This window comes from Lampris incognitus, chromosome 1, assembly GCF_029633865.1.
Source record: "Lampris incognitus isolate fLamInc1 chromosome 1, fLamInc1.hap2, whole genome shotgun sequence".
NCBI lineage: Eukaryota > Metazoa > Chordata > Actinopteri > Lampriformes > Lampridae > Lampris > Lampris incognitus.
This window is the reverse complement of record NC_079211.1, coordinates 51,403,553-51,429,303: the sequence shown is the minus strand read 5'-3', so window position 1 is coordinate 51,429,303 and position 25,751 is coordinate 51,403,553. Positions and strand designations below refer to the sequence as shown.

General features: G+C 49.0%; 2 protein-coding genes across 2 annotated transcripts in view; one reads left to right on the top strand and one right to left on the bottom strand.

Moving 5' to 3' along the window:
- The first annotated feature begins 4,277 nt into the window (after positions 1-4,277).
- purab (purine-rich element binding protein Ab) lies at positions 4,278-5,226 on the top strand. The gene has a single exon (XM_056288397.1). It carries the CDS (start codon positions 4,323-4,325, stop codon positions 5,169-5,171), a length of 849 nt encoding a protein of 282 aa, XP_056144372.1. The 5' UTR covers positions 4,278-4,322; the 3' UTR covers positions 5,172-5,226.
- Positions 5,227-22,508: 17,282 nt separating this feature from the next.
- The window catches only part of psd2 (pleckstrin and Sec7 domain containing 2), a 45,302-nt gene continuing 42,059 nt past the window's right edge, over positions 22,509-25,751 (bottom strand). Inside the window, exon 13 of the mRNA XM_056296037.1 lies at positions 22,509-22,753. Coding sequence (XP_056152012.1) covers positions 22,523-22,753 — 231 coding nt within the window. The 3' untranslated portion in view covers positions 22,509-22,522. The remainder of the gene's footprint in view (positions 22,754-25,751) is intronic.

The window sequence follows — 25,751 nt, the reverse complement described above, 5'->3', positions numbered from 1 at the left end:
CCAGTAGTACCAACATCCAGTAGCACCAACATGCAGTAGTACCAACATGCAGTAGTACCAACATCCAGTAGTATCAACATCCAGTAGTATCAACATCCAGTAGTACCAACAGCCAGTAGTATCATCATCCAGTAGTACCAACATGCAGTAGTACCAGCATGCAGTAGTACCAACATGCAGTAGTACCAACATCCAGTATTATCAACATCCAGTAGCAACAACATCCAGTAGTATCATCATCCAGTAGTACCAACATGCAGTAGTACCAGCATGCAGTAGTACCAACATGCAGTAGTACCAACATGCAGTAGTATCAAAATCCAGTAGTACCAACATCCAGTAGTATCATCATCCAGTAGTACCAACATCCAGTAGTATCAACATCCAATAGTACCAACATCCACTAGTATCAACATCCAGTAGTACCAACACCCAGTAGTACCAACATGCAGTAGTACCAACATGCAGTAGTACCAACATCCAGTAGTATCATCATCCAGTAGTACCAACATCCAGTAGTATCAACATCCAGTAGCAACAACATCCAGTAGTATCATCATCCAGTAGTACCAACATGCAGTAGTACCAGCATGCAGTAGTACCAACATGCAGTAGTACCAACATGCAGTAGTATCAAAATCCAGTAGTACCAACATCCAGTAGTATCATCATCCAGTAGTACCAACATCCAGTAGTATCAACATCCAATAGTACCAACATCCACTAGTATCAACATCCAGTAGTACCAACACCCAGTAGTACCAACATGCAGTAGTACCAACATGCAGTAGTACCAACATCCAGTAGTATCATCATCCAGTAGTACCAACATCCAGTAGTATCAACATCCAGTAGTACCAGCATCCAGTAGTATCATCATCCAGTAGTACCAGCATGCAGTAGTACCAGCATCCAGTAGTATCATCATCCAGTAGTACCAACATCCAGTAGTACCAGCATCCAGTAGTACCATCGTCCAGTAGTACCAGCATCCAGTAGTATCATCATGCAGTAGTACCAACATCCAGTAGTACCAGCATGCAGTAGTACCAGCACCCAGTAGTACCAGCATGCAGTAGTGCCAGCATCCAGTAGTATCATAATCCAGTAGTACCAACATCCAGTAGTACCAGCATGCAGTAGTACCAGCACCCAGTAGTACCAGCATGCAGTAGTGCCAGCATCCAGTAGTATCATCATCCAGTAGTACCAACATCTAGTAGTACCAGCATGCAGTAGTACCAGCATACAGTAGTATCATCATCCAGTAGTACCAACATCCAGTATTACCAGCATGCAGTAGTACCAGCATCCAGTAGTACCAACATCCAGTAGTATCATCATCCAGTAGTACCAACATCCAGTAGTATCAACATCCAGTAGTACCAGCATCCAGTAGTATCATCATCCAGTAGTACCAGCATGCAGTAGTACCAGCACCCAGTAGTACCAGCATGCAGTAGTGCCAGCATCCAGTAGTATCATCATCCAGTAGTACCAACATCTAGTAGTACCAGCATGCAGTAGTACCAGCATACAGTAGTATCATCATCCAGTAGTACCAACATCCAGTAGTACCAGCATGCAGTAGTACCAGCATCCAGTAGTAACAACATCCAGTAGTAACAACATCCTATAGTACCAGCATCCAGTAGTACCAGCATCCAGTAGTACCAGCATGCAGTAGTACCAGCATCCAGTAGTACCAGCATGCAGTAGTACCAACTTGCAGTCGTAAGTACCAACAGCCCATCTCCACGTGGCAGTGACGCACGGCCGCTGTCCTTGGTGCTGAAAACGAACACGAGACAGACGTGTGTTAAAGCTACACGCGCATGGTAAAGGTAACCACGCCCACGGGTCACCGCCCCCCCCCCCACTCGTGACCCCCATCAGTTACTCGTGCACTGTCACTCTCAGGAATTTTAACTTTCGTTTTTGACGAAAGGACGCGCTGGCTGTGACGTCACTCTCCCGCCCTGATGAGGAGAAATCGATAATGTGATGAATGGGGAATGTCTTAGACGAGTCCCCTTTTTAATTTGTTTTGTTTTTTAGGATATGAATATACCTACGGTCCTGCTAAGGTTATGTTTGCAGTGTAGGTCGTGCCTACAGGAAATACTACTGCTCTGCAACCTGCAGGGCAACTTCACTGGCGTGGCTGCGAACACGCAGCCTCTAGGACCGTGGGCGCGACCCCTGCTTCAGACAGGGTGGGCACAGCTGTTCGTGTCCTTCAATCTACTCACATCCCTTGTATCAACGCCCACAGCGTCCCTTTCATTTTGTCTGGTGTCGTCCTGGGTGTTGTCGTCCTCGTGCTGTTTTCTATTACTCTTCTACTGCCGTCACAACCTTCTGTGTTTTCCTATCAGTTGAGCTAGTTGGACTAATAAGTCCTAGGTGGTGGGATTAATAAGTCCTAGTTGGACTAATAAGTCCTAGTTGGTTAGACTAATAAGTCCTAATTGGACTAACACGTCCTAGTTGGTTAGACTAATAAGTCCTAATTGGACTAACACGTCCTAGTTGGTTAGACTAATAAGTCGTAATTGGACTAACACGTCCTAGTTGGTTAGACTAATAAGTCCTAGTTGGTTGGACTAATAAGTTCTAGTTGGTTGGACTAATAAGTTCTAGTTGGTTAGACTAATAAGTCCAAGTTGGACTAATAAGTCCTAGTTGGTTGGACTGATAAGTCCTAGTTGGTTGGACTATAAGTCCTAGTTGAACTAATAAGTCCTAGCTGGTTGGTATATAAGTCCTAGTTGGAATAATAAGTTCTATTTGGTTGGACTAATAAGTCATAGTTGAACTAATAAGTCCTAGCTGGTTGGACTAGTAAGTTCGAGTTGGTTGGACTAATAAGTCCTAGTTGAACTAATAAGTCCTAGCTGGTTGGACTAATAATTCCTAGTTGGGTGGACTAATAAGTCCTAGTTTGTTGGACTAATAAGTCCTATTTGGACTAATAAGTTCTAGGTGGCTGGACTAATAAGTCCTAGCTGGTTGGACTGATAAGTCCTAGTTGGTTGGACTAATAAGTCCTAGTTGAACTAATAAGCCCTAGTTGGTTGGACTAATAAGTCCTAGTTGGACTAATAAGTCCTAGTTGTTTGGACTAATAAGTCCTAATTGGTTGGACTAATAAGTCCTAGGTGGTTGGACTAATAAGTCCTAGTTGGACCAATAAGTCCTCGGTGGTTGAGACCATAGGAAGGGGAACAAACATAGGGAGAGGGATAAACATTTTAAAGAATTCAAAACGAATTTGAAACATTTCAGACTTTAAATAAATGCATGCCGTAATTTAATGACGTCAGATGCGCCATAGACGTGTCACCATAAAGTATCAGTGTGTTATCAAGTGGTTATAACGTGCCATTCTCTGATGTACATCGGCACATTTTCACTTTGTCTCTGAAAAGTCTGTTTGCAGACGACTAAGTCATATTCATTCACCCCCTCCCGCCCTCCGTCCCTCCCCCTCACACCCACGACACTATTATCTAGCCCTCAATGGAGGAGTCCTCCCCACGCTCCTTCCAGGGGACAGGCCTGGGTGGTCGCTATCCTTGGTGCTGAACCACCCAGCTCCGGTTTTGCGGCTTTCCATCGAGCACATGGTCTGCTTTGCGTCTTCTCTTTCATCCCATCATTTGTTTTTTAATCACTGTTCAGTTCTAAAACGGAGCTCTCGGTGGGCTACATGAACTGGAGCAACATTCTGTATCACTTAGCCTTCCTTGTCTATCTATCTATCTATCTATCTATCTATCTATCTATCTATCTATCTATCTATCTATCTATCTATCTATCTATCTATCTATCTATCTATCTATCTATCTATCTATCTATCTATCTATCTATCTATCTATCTATCTATCTATCTATCTATCTATCTATCTATCTATCTATCTATCTATCTGTCTATCTGTCTGTCTGTCTGTCTGTCCGTCCGTCCGTCCGTCCGTCCGTCCATCCATCCATCCATCCATCCATCCATGTTGGAGACGTTTAGCGACATATATGGGCGGGGTAAATGTCCAGTTGCACATTCCGCCCGTGCTGAAGCTAAGGGTGGTGGGGTGGGTGTGGGTGTGAGGGGGGTCTGTTCCGTAACGTTGCGGACAGCGTGCGGGTCTTGAACGCAGCCCGCTGCTCGGCGGGACTACAGTAATGTACACTACAGTGATTTGGTTTTTTCCCGGCGCCTCTCCGCCCCTCTCGCGATAGAACGGCGGAGGGCTTTGACGGGCAGTCGAGGTTGCAGCAGGCAGAGGGAGACGGTGGAAGGTAAGCAGGGAGGCAGCAGCATCATGGCGGACAGAGACAGTGGCAGTGACCACGGAGGGCCCGCCGCAGGCCCCGGCTCACTGCCCCCGGGCGCGATGGGCGCCGCCGCGTCGCGGCTGCAGCACGACACGGAGGAGCTGGCGTCCAAGCGCGTCGACATCCAGAACAAGCGCTTCTACCTCGACGTGAAGCAGAATGCTAAAGGCCGCTTCCTGAAGATAGCCGAGGTCGGCGCCGGGGGGAATAAGAGCCGTCTCACCCTCTCCATGTCGGTGGCCGTGGAGTTCCGCGATTACCTCGGGGACTTTATTGAACATTACGCCCAGCTGGGCCCGAGCAACCCGGACGCGGTGCAGGATGAGCCGCGGCGGGCGCTCAAGAGCGAATTCCTGGTGCGCGAGAATCGGAAATATTACATGGATCTGAAAGAGAATCAGAGGGGGCGGTTCCTCCGGATCCGACAGACCGTTAATCGGGGGCCCGGACTGGGGAGCACGCAAGGCCAGACCATCGCGCTGCCGGCACAGGGTCTCATCGAGTTCCGCGACGCCTTGGCCAAACTCATCGACGACTACGGGGTGGACGAGGAGCCGGCGGAGCTCCCCGAGGGCACCTCGCTGACGGTCGACAACAAGCGCTTCTTCTTCGACGTGGGCTCCAACAAGTACGGGGTCTTCATGCGGGTCAGCGAGGTGAAGCCCACGTACCGGAACTCCATCACGGTCCCCTGCAAAGTGTGGTCCAAGTTCGGCAACACCTTCTGTAAGTACGCGGAGGAGATGAGGAAGATCCAGGAGAGGAGTCGAGAGAAGCGGGCCTCCGAACTGTTACCTGAGGGCCCGCAGGGGGGCGACGACGGGGACGACGATTGACGCGGACCTGGACACGGAGATGAAGAACAAAGACGAGACTGAACTTTACGAAAACCAGACTTTAATTGTACAATAGAGAGAGAGAGGGAGAGAGAGAGGGAGAGAGAGAGAGAGAGAGAGAGAGAGAGAGAGAGAGAGAGAGAGAGAGAGAGAGAGAGAGAGAGAGAGAGAGAGAGACGGGATTCCAAGAGAATCACCCCACACACAACCTCCACAGACATGGCAGCACCTCCGCTGCCTCCGCTCATCTAACTGGACGTCACCCCACTTACCAACCGTGTTAACAGTACGCCGCTGCTATCCAGAACTGAACTGTAAGATATGAACTGTTTCCTACTTGATTCCAATGACAATGAACAGAGTGTTTGTATCTCGATCCAACGACAGATTTTGCACACGTCAAAGCTATTTCGAGAGAGAAAAAGAAAACGGTTTTCAAAAACTCATAATATAACGAAGATTTATTCGAGAGCAAAAAAAAGAGCAGAGGTCTATTAGCTATACAAAACGACGACTATTTGACATCAGCACAAAGAGAATATATTGTGGACTTCACGAAAACCAAAATGCGATACCAGATGTTGAGTTTATTTAAAGGAACTACGCAGAATAAACAGGAAAGCGCGCTAAATGTGTATGAAGTGCAGAACGCACCACAGGTCTGCAAACACCTGTCAGCATGCGTAGGCTCATGTGTTAAAAAAGAAGTATTCCAGAGGAGGCTGCAGCCTGTGTACCACAGGAGGCTGCAGCCCTATGTGCCAGAGGAGGCTGCAGCCCTATGTGCCAGAGGAGGCTGCAGCCCTGTGTACCACAGGAAGCTGCAGCCTGTGTACCAGAGGAGGCTGCGGCCGGTGTAACAGAGGAGGCTGCAGCCTGCATACCAGAGGAGGCTGCAGCCTGTATGGTAGAGGAGGCTCCAGCCTGTGTAACAGAGGAAGCTGCAGCTTGTATGACAGAGGAGGCTGCAGCCTGGGTACCAGAGGAGGCTGCAGCTTGTATGACCTAGGAAGCTGCAGCCTGTATGGTAGAGGAAGCTGCAGCCTGTATGGTGGAGGATGCTCCAGCCTTTGTACCAGAGGAGGCTGCAGCCTGTATGGTAGAGGAGGCTCCAGCCTGAGTACCAGAGGAGGCTGCAGCCTGTGTGCCAGAGGAGGCTGCAGCCTGTGTGCCAGAGGAGGCTGCAGCCGGTCAGTCCTCTCAAGGCGCAGTGTGGGCTAAGGAAGGTACCGCTGAGGTGCCACGGTGGAAAAGGTCAGACCTCCAAATAACAAGCCTGTTCGTTTGCGCCTCTGCGAGCGGGACGAGTGTGTCTCTGCGCGACTCTCAGCCCTCTCGTACCATGTCCATGTAAACTGAAGAGAATAAAAGTGCTAACTTAGATGTTACTAATTATGATTTTGTGAATCAGCTGTAAAGAGAAAAAAATCCTTTTTAAAGACGCCCGCGTTTTCAGTGGGCTAGGTTTCTTGTTTTCCTCTTGATTATTGTTGTCGTTCTTTCCTTTCCTTTTCGTTTCTTCGTCCTCTGGAGGTGGAGGATGCTGAAAGGATACGGTCCAATTTACGGGAGCGCGAATGAAAAATAAATAAATAAATAAATAATATAAAAACAACAAAAAACAACGGTGCGTTAGCGCGGCTGGGCGCGCGGCGCGGCAGCGGGTCGAAGCATCCTCTCTGACGTCACTACAACCTGGTGCCTTATACACTCCACTCCGTTTACGTGTTCTCACTCGGATGGTCCGTGACCTTGAACCGCTGTACGTTTTCATTTAACGAGCGCTGTAGGCAGGAACCAAGTCAAACGGCCAGGGCCACCTTGTGGTGGGTGGTGGTGGTGGGGGGGGAGGGGTGGGGGGACACCGACAGTCAAGCCAACCAGCTGCTGGGAGGTGGCTGCATGCTAATGACGTGTTCTCCCTCAGAAGGGGTGAGTCGAGGAGCCTGGCCCGGGCGGTAGCGGTGCAGACTGTGGCAGCACCAGGGGGTGAGCATGAGGGGTCACCTGGAGACGTTTTAGGGGTCACCTGGAGACCTTTTAGGGGTGGCGCTGTGCACCCCGAGCACCACGACGTCAAGTCACTAACACACAGAAAGGAGGCAAGAAGAAACAAAACAGGAGTGGCTCTTTTGTCAGAGTTGAGGTGGATGCTGGGAACTAGTCCGCCAGCCAGGCAGCCAGGCAGGAAGTCGGGCAGCCAGGCAGGTAGGCGGGTGGGCAGCCAGGCAGGTAGGCGGGTGGGCAGCCAGGCAGGTAGGCGGGCGGGTAGGTGGGCGGGCGGGCGGGCCAGTCTCGTGCAGCCGGTCATAGGAAGGTCCATTGGATGTAAAGGCCTACCAGTGAATGGCCAAGGCAGTATCTATCTCTTAATGGTGCTACAGCCCCTCGATCGATCCTGGGGGTGGGTGGGAGGGTGAGGGGGGGCCCCGGGGGGGTGGGCCCTCGCCGGTCAGGATCTGTCACTTTTGCATTATTGCTATCCAGATCCTTCTTGTTCGTTTGTTTGTTTGTGTTCTTGAAACGTTCTCTATATCCATATTAAGTTGTCTGAAACACGTGGGTCTCCCTCTCCCACACAGCAGAGGGCGGTACCGACTAGTGCAGGCCACTTCATACCTAGTGTGCAATATTGTGTACGTGCCAACCGCGGCATTGTATCACGTGTATAGACTATTAAACGAAGAAAAAAAAGTGTATAGGCTATGTGATCAATAGACATTTGAACGCATGACGACGAGGTCGATAAATCTGCATTATATTACTGCAATGTCAAGCGTTTTCTTCCAGAACACGTGCTCGGGAGAGGGGGGTGGTGGTGGGGGGGGGTGTGTGGGGGTGGGGGGGTCCGATTGAAGCGAGGCTGTTTTCCTGTCCCGTTCTGTGAACCAGTAGGCCGCCTTGTCCGTCTCTCAGTGTGCATAGACTAGCTGAAAAACTTACCCCCCCCACCACCCCCACCGCCGCCGCCGCTACAGAGGGACCCCCCCAGAGAAAACCCCTCTTCCTCCTCCCTCCTCTCCCTCCCCTCTCCCTCCTCCTCCCTCGCCTCCCCTGGATACGCAGCGCTGGTAGTTTCGAAGCCCCCGAGTTGTCTCCACGTCTACCCCTCTGCACCGGTCCGTCCTCCAGCATCCTGCAGCATCTTGCATCTTGCAAGCCAGGATCCAGAGGCTGACACACACACACACACACACACACACACACACACACACACACACACACACACACACACACACTGCGCACACAGCGTCTCCCCCTGCCGAGGCCTCCGGTTGCTCTCCGAGTGCTCGCGAAGGCCCCTGAAGTGTGCTGGACAGGGTCTAGAACGGCACAGGGCCTCCGGTAACTTGAAGCCTGCAGATTGGGGGTTTGCAGCACGTGTGTGATGACCAACAGCAGGCTGAGCTGCTCTTGATGGGACTCGTGCTGTGTTGTTCCAGCCGAGCCAAGACCTGGCCCTCCCAAATGATCAGGACGGAGATGTGTGTTGTTTTAACGACAGGAGTCCCCTCCCCCCCGTCCCCGTCCTCCAATCTGATGTAGACAGACACTGATCTCAGGTCTGCCCCTCATCCCTGACTCTGGATCCAAAGCATCCGTCATGCAAAACAGCAGGTCCCCAGTCCCTGTACTCCTGACCTTGGTTCATTCAAATGTCTGACACCAAGTATGGAAACCTGCCCACCACACCGCAAGCGCCTTTACACGCCTAGTCCAGCGGCTCGCTTGAACCAAATCCACATGAAGGTTTTGATTCAAGTGCTAGTTTAGCGTAAGGAATAGTCAATGGGCCCCAAGTGGTTAGCTCCCCGATCAGCTTTATTTAAAGCAGGCTAGCTTAGACGAGCTTATACAATCAGTCACAGTCCCAGACCCGATCACATGTCACATGATCAGATGGCCAGATGATCAGATGGTCAGAGGATCAGATAGTCACATGATCAGATGGTCACATGATCAGATGGTCACATGGTCACATTATCAGATGGTCACATGATCAGATGGTCAGAGGATCAGGTAGTCAGATGGTCACATGATCAGATGGTCACATGATCAGACTGCCACCTTGCTGCTGTGAAGGGGAAGGGCAGTCCAAAAGGCCTCAGCTGGACAGGGACGGTTAATGTAGTTCCAGTCTGGGTCTGCAGGGAAGGCCGAGGCTGGCCTTGAGCAGAGGTCCTTCGGGCACAGCCGGGCTGAAGTAGTAACGCAAGACACGTGGGCTCCTTAGTTGTAAAACGTCGCCTTGGTTTGACCGGTCTTGCCTGCGATAACGGAGTTGAGAAAAAAACATTGCAAAAAAAAAAAGCAAATCCGGTCCGGCCCAAGTAGGACTTTCTGCCCAAGAGTGTCGGTGAAAGGCTTGATGAAGCCTGCACCGACAACAGTCTAGCAGGTCCTGCCAAGCAAGGCCTTAGCCAGGCCCAGTGAGGATGTGCCTGTAACGCGGGGAGTGAGGGACAACACATCTGTCTGTCCTCTTGTGTGGACCAATATTTTACCTTACGCCGCCCTGTGGGCTGTCAGAAGCCTGTTTTCAGCACACACAACCTTCCACCACCTTGCGACTCCGTGCCCCGGCGACTTGCCCTCCAGCTCGGCCCTGAGCTGAGGCCGAGTCCAGCGCGACTGGGAGTGGCGTGCTGCCACGCGGAACCTCTCCCCCGGAGTTTCCGCCCGAGCCCGGCTGAGCTGACGCCTCAGCTAGGCCACGTGTAGACAGGAAATCGAACACACGTGTCTCCTCTTCCCTCTCTGTCGTGGCCGAGTTCCACAGAGAGCCCGAGTCCACTCACGGCGTCTCATGGAGCTAGGCCTCTGCAGACTCTGAAGAGGCCTGGCTCCATGAGACGCTCACTTCCTGCAGAGGACTCACGGGTGTGTTGTGTTGCGTTGTGTTGTGTTGTTGTGCTCCACAGCGCTATCACAGGCGCCACTGCTTTGGTGTTGTTGTTTTGTTTTGGGCCTTTCGGGTGAAACACGGGTCATCGTTTGGGCGTTTCGGGTCACGGCTTGGTCGGAGTCACAGACGAGGGACACTCATGACTTCCGATGAGCAGAACAGTCCCGGACGGTCTGGAGTTAGATGTGGTTTCTCAGCTCGTCGAGCTCTCTTCCAAAGCTCCGTTACGCCTACATTCCGCACACGGGACTCGAAATGCAGCATGGGAGGCACGTGTTTCGTTTTGGGTTTTTTTGTTGTTGTTTGTTTGTTGTTTTCTCGCTCCTTGGTTTTGCTTTTTGCTGAAGCTTCTTCGCAACGCGTTAGTGGTCTGTGACGTCATCAGTAGCCGCGGATGTGTTGGCTGTATGTGGCCGAGGGCGGCCCAGAAACACTCGGTGCGGATGGATGGATGTGATGTGATGGATGGATGTGATGCTCTGGCGAGCGTGTCACTCAGCGGTAGCCATCACAGCAGTGACGTCACGCCAACCCGTCACGCGCAGCAGCCACCACGACACGGGGGGGGGGGGACCACGGCCTCTTTCCGCTTCACGTGCGGGAAAGGAAAACGACATGTTGACCAAACGTGGGCTTTTAATCAATAAAGGGACGAATTGAAACGTCGGAAGCTGGTCCAGAAAAAAGAAGCGGATGTGATCGGGTGGCGTGACCCTCACGCAGGGTGGGGCGGCTGTGATGGCTGCGCCTGTAGCTGCGGTGTCCGCTTGCGCCGCCTGTCTTTCACGAGCCAACTAGCGACGTGCGACTCCCATCGCACAGCCTCACGCGCGCTACGTGACAATGTGAACTTCCGCCGAGTCCAAAACAGGGTCGGTGTCCGCTCGCCCGCCCCCCACCAGATCACGTGGGGGAACTTCCGTACGCATGGCCGCTAGATAAGCTTTGGTCCCGGTCTCGGCACGTCCGTTGGCCGTCCCGGGTGCCGGATTAAGCACGCAGCCAATGGCAGCCCGCGCTGACCGACTCATCACGAAACCGCCGAAGAAGAAGCTCGCGAGGCACATGCTAGCCGCGTGCGCACACATAACAAGTAGGGTCCGTCGCGTTTGCAGGACTACAGGCTACCGTTGCGTCAGGTGTCCGGAAGTGGGTCTTGCGGGAGCTGAAGGGGTGGGTCGATGCACAATGAACATATTCATGTGTCACTGTACCGTCTACAATCCCTTTACCATCCCCATAAGAAATAATACGTTGTATCTTTCCAATATATTTTATGTGTGGTGTATGTATGTATGTATATATATATATATATATACGTATATATATACGTATATATACGTATATATATGTTTGTTATATATGATGCTCCTACTTTCAGAATATAACACGTAAACAGGAAAAACATATTGCTGTTTTTTTTTCCTTTGTATTTTATACTTACAGAAAGCATTAAATAAACGTGAATAAATAAATGCACTTTAGATATATTAAGAAAAATAAAACTCTGCATATTATTTTTGATATAGGGATGTCACATTAAAAGGAGTGTAAGACTACAGGCTTTGTGACTATTGCTGGACAGACGTGTTGAGTTGTACCTGCTGAAGTATATTTTGTTTGTGTGTCAGAAGGTTTACTGTAAAGTAAAATGCATGATAAAGTAGTGCTGCACCGGTATTGTTCTTTATTTTAGCTGGTTTGAAATGTCTGAAAACTGTGATGACGATCCTCTTGTGTCATGTTTAGCCTGTCTGCGCGACCCCTCCAGAGTACTGAAACATGGCCTTTCCCCGACCACATGACGATGGTGCTCACTTTGGCTTTGGCGTCAGGCTCATCCTGTCCATCTCAGCATCATCCTCGCGTGCGTCCTCACGCGCTTCATTAGTTTCTGTTCATGTATTCTGACGACCTTATTAAATTTCTGTTGATGGCAAAAACAAAAACAAAAACGTGTGCCGCCTGGTGCGTTGCTGTTTGTGTCCACGAGGGGGAGCTTTGTCCGCCTGTCCCCCGCCACGCCGCATGCTAACGCTAGCTAGCTAGCTAGCATCCATTTCCCTCACTGGTTAAATTGGTACACATACAGGGAGATCAAACAAACAAAAGCAGAACATTTATATTTAGAACCACTTACTAACTGTTTGCGTGCGCTGAACAAGCCAGTAACCTGTACCCTTTCTAATTTTACTCGACTCATTGAGAAGGACCTGAGCGCTGCCCGGGACCAGTGAAGGGGCACGCCATGTTGCCGACACCAGCCTCAGTCGTGCCGCTCCTCCACATGCAACCCCCCATCCTGACAGCTCCGTATCCCGCATATGCTTCCTCGCCAGGCGGTAGGGGGGAAATAAGGGACTGCCGAGTCCACAGCGTGCACAACATGGAGGCCAGGCGACCCTGGACCGGTAAACCACGTGTTCACTGGACACACACACACACACACACACACAGGGAACTCCTCCCCGTTTCCGGCCGTCGCAAGACTTGCTCGGTCAGAAAAGGCGGTGTTTACTGACAGCGACATCTTCAGACTAAGCTGACTGCGGGTGTCCCTCCCTTAGGAACAATCACGACTGAGGCCATCGACCAGCTTCATTATGCAAACATGGGCGTGACCATTAACTAGGATAACAATGGCCGTGTGTACTACTCACGGAGGGTTGGGGAATAGTTGTAATCACAGCATTGTAAGATGGTGACAGATGCACTCTTAGCGCCCACCCCCGCCCCCGGGGTTCAGGGGTGGTCGTTTCCTGTTCACATAGATGGCCTCTCGACTCCCCGTTCAAACCAGCGTTCCTCCCTATCAAGGATGTGCCACTGGCCTGTAGATGGTGTACACCATCTACAGGCCAGTGGCCATTCTTTCAAGGAAGGGGATGTGCACATCCTTGATAGGGAGGAACGCTCTGGCCTGACATGTGAGCTCTCCTGTGTTGTGTCACCCTCTTGCCATCCTGATGTACAAGTCACGGCAGTCCTGTTTGGGGTCTTCCTGGCTTTGACAAACACCCAGTTAGGATGACCACACTTAACCAGGGCCTGTTTATTGTGGGGTTTCTCCCCTTCCCCGGCCGCTGTGTCGGTGGGGACGTGGTCAGCTCGGCGGTCCAGCGTCCTGATGACTCCTAGTTTGTGCTCCAGCGGATGCTGAGAGTCAGGCCTTCAGTACTGATCAGTATGTGTTGGTTTACAGTAAACATCAGCAATCAAATGTCCCGCCATCCCTCCATCCATCCCTCCATCCATTCATCCATCCATCTGTCCATCATCCAAACCGCTTACCCTGCCCTCAGGGTCGCAGGGATGCTGGAGCCTATCCTGGCAGGCGGGGAGACACCCTGGACAGGCCGCCAGGCCATCACGGGGCCTATGCAAGCTATGTAGACTATGCAGGGCCTTCTTATTCCAATCCCACGTGATAACTTTGTTCTTGAAGACGGTGTAAGAGTACACACATTGCAACTTCGCAGGGTAACAAGGCTGACCTGTCGTTGTTCACATGCTGCCTGGTGAACCGCACAGTTGGAGTGGTCGGCTATCGAACAGAAATGTGGAGTGTGGTCTTCCATTCCACCAATTGCATTAAAAGAAGAATCAGCAACAAGGGGATTGGTTTATCTCTGCCGGAAACAGCTTTCTGAACCGTGTCGGTCAGTTTAGCTTAACTTCCTTCATTGGGTATGTCAGTTTGTTGCCTTCGTCCTGCCGTGCGAAGCCAGCCTCACACCGCAGGCTATAGAGAAGACCGAGATGTATTTAAAGGAAGCCCCCTCGCAGAGCAGCATGCGGAGCCAGGGCAGAGATGCATGCTGTGGGATTCGAACTACCGATGGCAGAGCTGGAACACGCATGCGTGCGGACGGGCGGCTGTGCGCGGTCATTCTGCACGGAGGTTGACCCTACATCCACAGTCACACTCTGACTGATACCGTCAGTATTCACAGAACTACAGTATTTACTAATACACGTGGTATTTCAAGCCTTTTATTCACAGGGACTCATAATGGATGAACTGGCTTCGATACAGCCTCTGGTTGCAGATATATTTATACATATATTTATTTCATTTCTGACTTGTCATAGTTCCAGAGTAGCCAAGAAATAATCCGGACTCCTGGCATTTCTGCAGGCAGCCTAAATTCCGTTATGACTTGTCAGACAGCTGACTGTTTTTACGTTTGACAGCCCCTAAAAAATGCATTCCTACTCTAAACATATGTACCATATATATTACATATGTACCATATATGTACCATATATATTACACATGTACCATATATGTACCATGTATATTACATACGTACCATATATATTACATATGTACCATATATGTACCATGTATATTACATATGTACCATATATATTACACATGTACCACATATGTACCATATATATTACACATGTACCATGTATATTACATATGTACCATATATGTACCATATATATTACACATGTACCATATATGTACCATGTATATTACGTATGTACCATATATGTACCATATGTATTATATATAACACATGTACCATATATTTATATATGTACCATATACGTACCATATATATTACATATATAACACATATGTACCATATATATTACACATGTACCATATGTGTTACATATGTACCATATATGTACCATATGTGTTACATATATGACATATACTATGTACCATATACGTGACATATATGGCACGTGTGTAACATATATGTAACATGGTACATATGTGTCATATCTGTACCATATATGGTACATATGTACAATTATGGTACACAGGTATAATACACATGGTACATATATGACACATATGTACATATATGACACATGTACACACATATGACATATAAGGCACATATGTAACACATATGACATATATGGCACATATGTGTCATATATGTAACATATATGGTACATGTGTTACACATTTTCCATATATGTTACATATGTAACATACTATATGTAACACAGGTCTGTGTTCCGTGTGTGCACATATTGTGATACTGCCTTGTATCTTATGCTTGCCTTCACCGCTGGTATTCATGCCTTTTTACTAGTGTTTGTGCCTTTTACCGCTGAGTTTATCCGTCATTGCTATGCATTTCATTATGATTGTGCATCTTTTTGGGCAGCCTCGGTTGTTTTAAACCTGCTCTACAAGTCAAGTTGAGTTTGATTTGACTTGATCCCGGCAGATGAATGACTCGTGAGACCGTAACGGTAGGTGTGACCACATGTCCAGGCGAGTCAGACGCGTGTTTCTAACTCATCCTTGCCTTGTTCACCCCGAGCTGGGAAGGTGATGTTGGACGGGATGAGCGTGAGACAGGTTGGTTTTACCGTCCTGATGACGCGTTGTCCTGCAGGAAACGGGCCTGTCAACAGACCAATCTACAGACTAATCCAAACTACAGACTAATCCAGACTCAGAGTAATCTACTGGCTAATCCAGACTACAGATTTATCTACATACTAATCTACAGACTAAACCAGACTACAGACTAATGTACAAACTACAGACTAATCTACAGACTAATCCAGACTACAGACTAATCCATATACCAATCTACAGACTAATCCAGACTACAGACTAATCTACAAACTAATACAGACTACAGACTAATCCATATACCAATCTACAGACTAATCCAGACTACAGACTAATCTACAAACTAATTTACAGACTAATACAGACTACAGACTAATCCATATACCAATCTACAGACTAATCCAGACTACAAACTAATCTACAAACTAATCTACAGACTAATCCAGACTACAGACTAATCTACAAACCAATCTACAGACTAATACAGACTACAGACTAATCCATATACCAATCTACAGACTAATCCAGACTACAGACTAATCTACAAACTAATCTACAGACTAATCCAGACTACAGACTAATCCATATACCAAGCTACAGACTAATCCAGACTACAGACCAATCTACAAACTAATCTACAGACTAATACAGACTACAGACTAATCTACAGACTAATGTACAGACTAATCCAGACTACAGACTAATCTACAGACTAATGTACAGACTAATCTACAGACTAATGTACAGACTAATCCAGACTACAGACTAATCTACAGACTAATGTAGCTGTACACATCATGACTGTTAACTGTTAAGATTTGTATCTCAATAATAACTATAATTTCAATGTAAAATATTTATAAATACTCAATAATGACAACAACAACAAAACAATGAAATAACAATAATAATAATAAGTAGGTAAATATATTGCTAAATTAAGAAATAGATAAAACTGCCAGCATTTACACAATTTGTGAGACAGAAGCAGCTGTCAGTGTGTGAAATATTGGCTAACTGACCACAGCGGTGACACCGTTAACCACAACCCTGTCGTGTATGTGTGTTGATATCAAAGTCATGTATGGCAGTACTGTATACTAGTATTCGGTGAATTATTCATACACGGCTAGTGCCAACATGCTATCATGAGCTCGTGTCTCCCCTCCACAGTGTATTGATGGATGCATATTTACATAAACATACTCACGTGGTGGCATGCATTAAATTTAACTGTTTAATCCCCGTTTTAAAGATACAATCCTGGAGAATTTGCACGCAAATGAATTGGCACTTTTATGTAAGACGACAGCAAACTACTGCCCCAAAAGTCGCTGAGCAAGGCATGTTTTTGCCCCTCGTGTGCTCAGTGTGGCCAACAGGACCAGGCTGGGTGGCGCTGTGGGACTGTGAGGCCTGCTGTGGCGGAGATCTCGCCTGAAGGAAGGCTCAGAGGAGGGCATCGGCTCTCCGTCGGCGGCGGTGACTCAGTCTACTAGCGCAACCCGCGCTTAGTCACGCGCCGTCTGCGGACTGTGCCACTGACGCGTCTGGTTTGGGGACTACGGCTAATTAGGATCGGGGACCCGCGGCTTCACCGGATGTGGTATTTTGAGAAATGCACCATTTATCCAAAACAGAGAAGAAATACTAGTTTTGCGGTTTTCGTCATCCTCCTCCTCATCATCCTCATCATCCTCATCATCACTCGGGGTCGAGTATGACTGCCCCCCTTCCAGGTCCTCGTGGGTGTCCTTGCGGGGGGACGCTTGCGCGTGACAGCTTTTTAGGTGGAGGGGTTGGCGGACCTGCAGCCACCACACGGTCCTTGGCAGTGGGGGGGGGGGCAGAGTCCACTGGCATGGAGCACCAAGACCACTTGGGACCACCCTCTGCTGCAGCCTTCATCCACCTTCACTGCCGGTGCACATCTGACATAGTTGCTCACCATTACTGGTAAGTCAGTTGTGTTGGTATTAATACCCCCCACCCCCCCCCAAGTACTGAGGTTCAGCTACCATGCTTTGTGCAAGTTCCCAGCAGCGCCCCCTGTTGCTGGCAGTGTGGCTGGTTGGATGCTCTTCAGTAAAACACATCTTATGAGTAAGGGGTTTGTGAAAGGCCCGTGGTGTATCAGACTTGTGCGTGATCCACTTTAGACATGGGGGACAACGCCGCAACTACCCAAAACCGCTTGGGGAGGCCTTTTACCCGCCTAACAGAAGCTGTAAGTGTTGCAGAACGTATCCTGGCTCACTACGAACCATCTCCGAGCGTCCACAGTGCTAAAGGGAAGGCCGGCAAAGGGATTTTTGATTCCCGCCTTGTAGTTTTTCTGTTATCCCAGGATCCATTCCATGCGTTGGAAAGTAGGGCACTCCAGACGCCCCCCCCTCCCCAGCAACGCCCTCCAGCTCCTCCTGGGGGACCAGCTCCTCCTGGGGGATCCCAAGGCGTTCCCAGGCCAGATTGGACATGTAGCCCCTCCAGCGGGTTCAGGGTCTACCCCGGGGTCTCCAAAGGAAAACCTGCAAAGGAAGGCACCCAGGAGGCATCCTAATCAGATGCCCGAACCACCTACACTGGCTCCTTTCGACGCGAAGGAGCAGCGGCTCTACTCCGAGCTCCCTCCGGATGTCCGAGCTCCTCACCCTGTCTCTAAGGCTGAGCCCAGACACCCTACGGAGGAGAACCAGACCAGTTATCATACAGTTAATTCATACCTGCCAGCCAAGTAGGTCACCGTCAAGATGTTTAGTGGAGGTGTTGAACAGAACTGCAAAATCGTCTTTAATAGATAGATGGATAGATAGTAGAAAGAGCAGCGGTATGTTGTTTTGGATGTGTGATGATGAAATCTGGGCCAGTTTGTCTGTTCACCCTCATCTAAATAAATACTGCCAACAGGTCTGAGAGCAACGAAGCTTGCAAACTCACATGGAGCACCTTAGTGCAGAATCACATGTTGCACCTTAGTGCAGAATCACATGGAGCACCTTAGTGCAGAATCACATGGGGCATCTTGGTGCAGAATCCCATGGAGCACCTTAGTGCAGAATCACATGGGGCATCTTGGTGCAGAATCACATGTTGCACCTTAGTGCAGAATCACATGGAGCATCTTGGTGCAGAATCAAATGGAGCATCTTAGTGCAGAATCACATGTTGCACCTTGGTGCAGAATCACATGGAGCACCTTGGTGCAGAATCACATGGGGCATCTTGGTGCAGAATCAACAAGCTTAATAAATCACAACCACGATAATCTGTATAAAAGCTTTCTTTATGAAGCATGGGCTAAATATCCAGTAAATATTTCATTTACACTGTATGAGCATCCTGTCCAAAAATGATCAGATATACATTAAAAGAAATGAAAAAAAAATCCACATCTGTTATTGACATCAAAGTGCCTAAGTTGTCATTTTTCTTTAAATAAACATAACGACAAATATTGTTTTTCCTCACAATCCTATATTACAGCACAGGCCTATCCTAAAACATCGGGAATTACTGGTTAGCACGACAGCCAAAATCACCATAAGGGGGGGGGGGTGTCCCGGTAAGAAAGCTGATATATATATATATATATATATATATATATATATATATATATATATATATATATATATATATAGTTAGTAAAAATACACCTGTATAAAATGGTAGTTCCATGGTAGAAGCCCAGCGCCTGGCGCTCCAGCTGTCGCCAGGTTTCTCCAGCTTAAGTTTCTCCCGCTGCAGTCCACGAGGAATCCCAGCTGCCACCCATCCCGTCCGTGTGACGCAGGAGTCAGCGCTGGTGCTGTGTCCCCAGCCACATGGGACTATTAGCATGCTAGCTAGCTACCTCTTCTGTCTACCATCACAGGCACGCATGCTGCTACGCCCGCCGGCACGCGGAGGGCGGGGCACTAAGCACGTGACCTACAGTCGTGTATGTGAAGGTGTGGTAGCTCAGGGGAGGACAGGCGTGTTTGACAGAGCCCGTACGTCAGCGTTGCGCGTGTTAGCATGGGTGTGTAGGTCTGGGTGCACACGGGGTTTGGGTGGCGGTCAGTTAAGGTGCTCATCAACAGCTGTACCGGTGCGTAACCCCACCCCACCCCCCACTCCCCACCCAATCCTCAGCTCCTTATACAAGCTCTACATGCGTCCTCCATCCAGGAAAAACCAAACAGAAGCAGAACCACCTTGTTGGCCCGCTCCCCTCAGAGACCGGCTCGGTTCTCCAGACGCTGTGATGTGTTTGGTGCCGCCCATGCTGGCGGTGCTAGCCCGTTGCCCAGCAAGCCAAGCGTGTCCCGTCTTAACAAATCTGCTGGGGTCTTCCCTCCTCTTCCTCTTCTTCCTCCTCCTCCTCACCACCCACCCGTGGTGGGGATGAGCCCGTGTCTGCTCTGTCAGTTCTGCCGGGCCGCTGTCTGTTGCTCAACTCCCTCCCAGCGGCTTTCCAGTCACTTGGCATACAAAGCCGGAGCAGTCCTGCTGCTGTGCTCTCGAACCCGGCCAGTCTCTCTGTGTGTTGGAGCGAGACCCCCCCCCCCCACTCACCCCAAGACCCTCTTAGCTCGTATATGACCACCACTCTCAACAGTAACGCCAGAGAGCAGGGGCGGGAAAACACCCAACACACAGCTACACAAAGTCTGAGTATGGAAGGATGCCCTACTGGTAAACAACTGGACACCACAACCCTCATGTAACAAGCAAGACTTCAAGGCAACTTGACTTTTATTGTCTGTCCTCTATCTGGAATTGGTACCCAGCAGTTGGCAAGAGAACACCCATTCTAACAGCCATCCATCGTCCTTTCTACACTGCATGGAAGCTGTTTGTGGTGAGACGCCTCCTCGCTTCCTTTACTTCTCACTTCCCTTTAGCTTCAGTATCTGGAATACACGTAAACAACAACATGTGGACTGCACACACGCATGCACACACACACACAAACACACACACACACTTACCCAGCCTTTGTAATCATACCACTACTAGTCACACATTGTTGTTGCGTACTTCAGCCCGTTCTTCAGAAACCCACCGTCAACACTTCTCATCTAACAGCATGTTTGTCCATCGCGGCCTTCATAGACGCTCTCCGGTAGACGTACTCAGTCCATGTGGCGACTGGGGTAAAGTGATGTGTCAGAACCCAACCTGGAGCACTGCTTTCATCCAGTCATGATGTCAGGGCAGAAAAACCTAAATGTGAACGAAATGAAGTAGGTGGCAGCATGCGGCAGCATGTGCACCAGTGGCAGCATGCGGCAGCATGTGGACCAGTGGCAGCATGTGGCAGCATGTGGACCAGTGGCAGCATGCGGCAGCATGTGGACCAGTGGCAGCATGCGGCAGCATGTGGACCAGTGGCAGCATGTGCACCAGTGGCAGCATGCAGCAGCATGTGGACCAGTGGCAGCATGCGGCAGCATGTGCACCAGTGGCACCACGTGGCACCATGTGGCAGCATGTGGACCGGTGGCAGCATGTGGACCGGTGGCAGCATGTGCACCAGTGGCAGCATGCGGCAGCATGTGCACCAGTGGCAGCATGTGAACCAGTGGCACCATGTGGCACTATGTGGCACCATGTGGACCGGTGGCAGCATGTGGACCAGTGGCAGCATGCGGCAGCATGTGGACCAGTGGCAGCATGTGGACCAGTGGCAGCATGCGGCAGCATGTGGACCAGTGGCAACATGTTGTAGCATGTGGACCAGTGGCAGCATGCGGCAGCATGTGCACCAGTGGCAGCATGTGGACCAGTGGCAGCATGCGGCAGCATGTGGACCAGTGGCAGCATGTTGTAGCATGTGCACCAGTGGCAGCGTGTGGACCAGTGGCAGCACGCGGCAGGCAGCATGTGGACCAGTAGCAGCATGTGGCAGCATGCAGAGCAGTGGCAGCATGTAGCAGCATGTGGACCAGTGGCAGCATGCGGCAGCATGTGGACCGGCGGCAGTATGTGGCAGCATGGGTACTAAAGGATCCTTGTAAAGCGGAAGGCCACGGCTTTCAATCCCGATGAAGGAAGTGATGTAGGTGATTGAACAGTCTCTCCTCACCCAGCAACGTACGCTGGATGAGGAGGGCGGGCAGGCTGCAGGAAGTGGCGTCTTGTGGCATCCTGGCCACTGTTTTACTGGCCGCAGTAAAAGAGTGGCTGCACTGGCAGACAAGGCTGTAACGGTACGAAGCAGGGCGACGCCACAGAGAGCCGTTCAAGCTAAGCAAACCCTCAGCACCGGGCACACAATAGTAAAAAAATAATAAATAAATAAATAAATAGGCTACACATAGTGGGGACTGGATCCGTACACAACCTCATCCCTGCTCAGTGTCGTGCATTCGAGAGCCCAGTCTCCAGAGGGTGAGCAGAGACGTACGCTGTGTGTCCGTACACCACGCTCACAACGATGACGACATTGTCTGACTGTCAGTACTTTGGTGCGTGAGGAAGGCCAGGCTGCGACAGTAGTACCACCCCCCGAAGAACAAGGACGGGACGGCGCCCCCCACGGAGGAGAAGAAACACGACCGTGTCACGTAAGCAGTGTGGCTCATCCTCAAGAAAGGAGTCTGATCCACCGGTGTCAGAGTCGGTCTGCTTGTTAGGGTCACCTTTCCCTGCTGTAGGGTCACCGCCCCCTCCTCCAACACGCCGGCCAGGACCGGAGAACCTCGCCGTCTCCTCGCTCTGCTTGTACTCGAACACACACGTGAGAAAAACACAAAGTGGGCAGCGTTTCTGCGTATAGGAGCAATACTGATATATCATAATAACATCACTACAGTCGTCATCGGCCCGATGTGCAACGTAAGAAGGAAGGGTGCGGGCCGAGGTTCGTCAAGGTCAGTCATCAGGGAATGAGGGTCACATTAACTATTGCTCAAGGGCACAAGTCTATCACGAGGGTTCAAGCTAGGACAGCGGTAGCCATCTCTCCGGTCTCTGCCCTCCTCTCTCAGTCTCTCTCAAGTATAATAAATTACGGTGCCTCGGCTCAGAGACCGGACCGAGACCCCTGAAAAGAAAACCTTCCAAGGAGACCTTCAGGCAGTTTTGGCTTAGAGGCAACTGAAAGAGGCCCGGCTCCTCCCTCTCCCTTCAGCTCCGCTTCCCTGACGCGGTGCACCCGGCGGCCCTCCCGTTGAGTCCTCCCTGAGCCTGGCTGATGGACGGGGAAGACTGGGTCTTGCGGAGGGGACCCTCACGGCCGCACCGGCCCCCTTCACCCACCACAGCGCTCATCACGCTGGCCTCGATCTTCTCCAGGTCATCGGTGTCGGCCCCGAGCTTGGCCTGCAGCAGGTGGATGTATGTCTCATAACGACTCTTCTGCTCAGTGGGACAGAGGGAGACAGAGAGAGAGTGAGAGAGACAGACAGAAAGAGAGAGCGAGGCAGAGACACAGAGAGAGAGACAGACAGAGACACAGAGACAGAGAGAAAGAGAGAGCGAGGCAGAGACAGAGGCAGACAGAGAGACAGAGAGACAGAGAGAGAGTGAGAGAGACAGACAGAAAGAGAGAGCGAGGCAGAGACACACAGAGAGAGAGACAGACAGAGAGACAGAGACAGACAGAGAGAGAGAGAGAGAGAGACAGACAGACAGAGAGACAGAGACAGAGAGAGACAGACAGAGAGACAGAGAGGGAGAGACAGGAGATGTATAACTGTACAATTGATATTTTTTGTTGATCAAAATTTCTATATTCATTTGTCTATTTCCGGTCTGCATTATAACACCTTCATGTAAAATTGTGTGTGTGCGTGTGTGTGTGATGATGATGATGATGATGTCATCTTTGGATGATGTATAACCAGTCTGATGTATTCAAATGTCCAGTCTGTCATGTCAGTAAAGCACATCGAAACTGAAACAGGAAAGTGACAGATGAAGGGTGCATCCCAATTCTGTAATAAACCAAAGATAGATCCTCCATATTGAATGGGACTCGGTTTTTTGTTTTTTTTTTGGGGGGGGGGTGCGGCAGCCATGTTAAAGAGCTTTCAGGTTGTGTATTTCAGGTTGGAAGGAAGCCTCGCAGCTCCTTTGTTGCTTTCTTCCAGTGAGGTGAAACAGTGTAGCGAATTCAGGGGGCAGCCGGAAATCCGCCGCAGCAGCCGGAAATCCGCTGCAGCCGGGACGCGAAGTCGGGTCGCCCCTACGCTAACCTGTGGACTAAAGGGTCCGACCCGTTAGCCAAGGGCTAGCGAGTCTAGTCGTCCGTGCACGTTACAACAGGGTGAACCTTTGTATGGGAGGAGACATCACATGCCGGACCACAATCCATTGCAGTTTCGGTGTTTGTATACATGATTCATGCACGAAGTTTTCCGATTAATTTCTAAAGCATAATCATGTGGACAGGGAAGTCCGGACCGGCCAGTGGAGGAGGTGCAGGTGTTGCAGGAGGTGCAGGTGTTGCAGGAGGTGCAGGTGTTGCTGGTCGCTGAGGTGTTGCTGACCCTGCTGCACAGGGAGGAGGGGCTATAACTAGATAACCACACGCCCCTTCAATGACACTGCTGCTGCTGCTTCAGGACTTGTTGTGATGACGTCAGGGCATCCGGGAATCACTCCACAATGCTATCCTCTATTCTCCCATTTTCCTCGTGCGCATGGTACTGACACACAACTGACACCATGCAGTTCAACACAACTGCACTCCGGCGTCTTGCATCATGCATTACTTCATGCTGCAAGCTACAGTCCTCCTCCTAAACCCCCTCCCCACCAGAGTGACCTACTTCTACCTCGGCTCGTCAGGCTTTACGTTGCTTCGCCGTACCGTGTTTTGTATTTTACTCTTTGTATTTCCCCGGACAGTCACGGGGGGATGTTTTGCAGCCTTCCCAGTCTATCTCCGTTTTTAGTGGTTGACTTGTGCCCACGAAATGTACAAATACTGGCGCACCGAGTTGTTCGGATTACCTGACATTTAGGTATGAAGACGTGTATTTGGGCGTGTATTAGCCTACACAGCGTTCATTCAGAGGCAAGGTAGCGCCCTCTGTTAACCTTGAACCGGCCTGCAGTGAACAGCCACAGAACCGGAGGGACTGCTTCACACTGCTTCAAGACTACGTGGGCAGTCATACAGACCGCAAGTGTGGCCTCTGTCGGGGATTTCCTTGTGAACTGGTAGTTTTTGCAGTTGAACAGCAATCTCAACGTTACCGTCAGTGTCAGCCAGCTTGATGACGTCACATGGAACGTCTTATTACATTTATTATTACATTTATTATTATCTTTACGTTATTATTAAATGTATTATTATTATTATTACTACATATTATTAGGACATTTATTATTAATACATATATGACATTTATTATTATTATTATTATTCTATTACATATTATTGTAATTATTACATATTGTTATGACATTTATTATTATTATTGTTATTATAGTACATATTATTATTACATTATTAAATATAATATTAATTATTACATATTATTACATTTATTATTTTATTACACATTATTGTGAAATGTATTATCATTATTGTTATTATTACTACATATTATTATTATATTATTACATATTAATTATATTAATTATTTTTATTACATACTATAACATTTTTATTATTAAATATTAGTGTGACATTTATTATTGTTATTATTATTATTATATTATTTTTATTAATTACAATTATTGTATTTATTATTACATATTATTATTGCATATTTATTATTAATTATAATAACTATTATTATTACTGCTACATATTATTATGACATTATTTATTAATAATTATTATTATCATTGTCATTATTATTATTATTATATAGGATATCTTATTTTCCCAGGACATGAACGTGGGCACTGTTCAAGCGAGGTCAAGGAAAAGTGAAGAGGAAAGAAAAATAGTGATGAATTCAGACGCAGCCAGGAGAAAAGGGAGAGAGTAAGAGATGATAAAACAACTAATGAGAAAACCCGTCAGACTGACAGCTCCACAGTCGTAACCTGGACAACGTTTTGGGCCACTGTCCCCTCACCTTTGTCTTTATTTACATATTAATACTTAATATTTACGTATTAATACACGGGAGTCACAGTAGTGTTTTGGTTCTGACATGGTCTCACCGAGGTACAGCAGGACAGCCAGCCTGCTTGTAGCTGTGAGACAGGCTGTAGCTGTGAGACAGCTAAAAACCCAGATAGTTGACTCACTGCATTCGGAGGCTGAAAACGTGACTGTGTGTAAAGCTACATCAACTCCACGTTTTGTGTGCAGCTCATTAAAACAGCTGCTCACATTCAAAATCGATGAGGTCCAAAAAAAGGAACAATATGGGACAATAAATTTGGGCTTCCG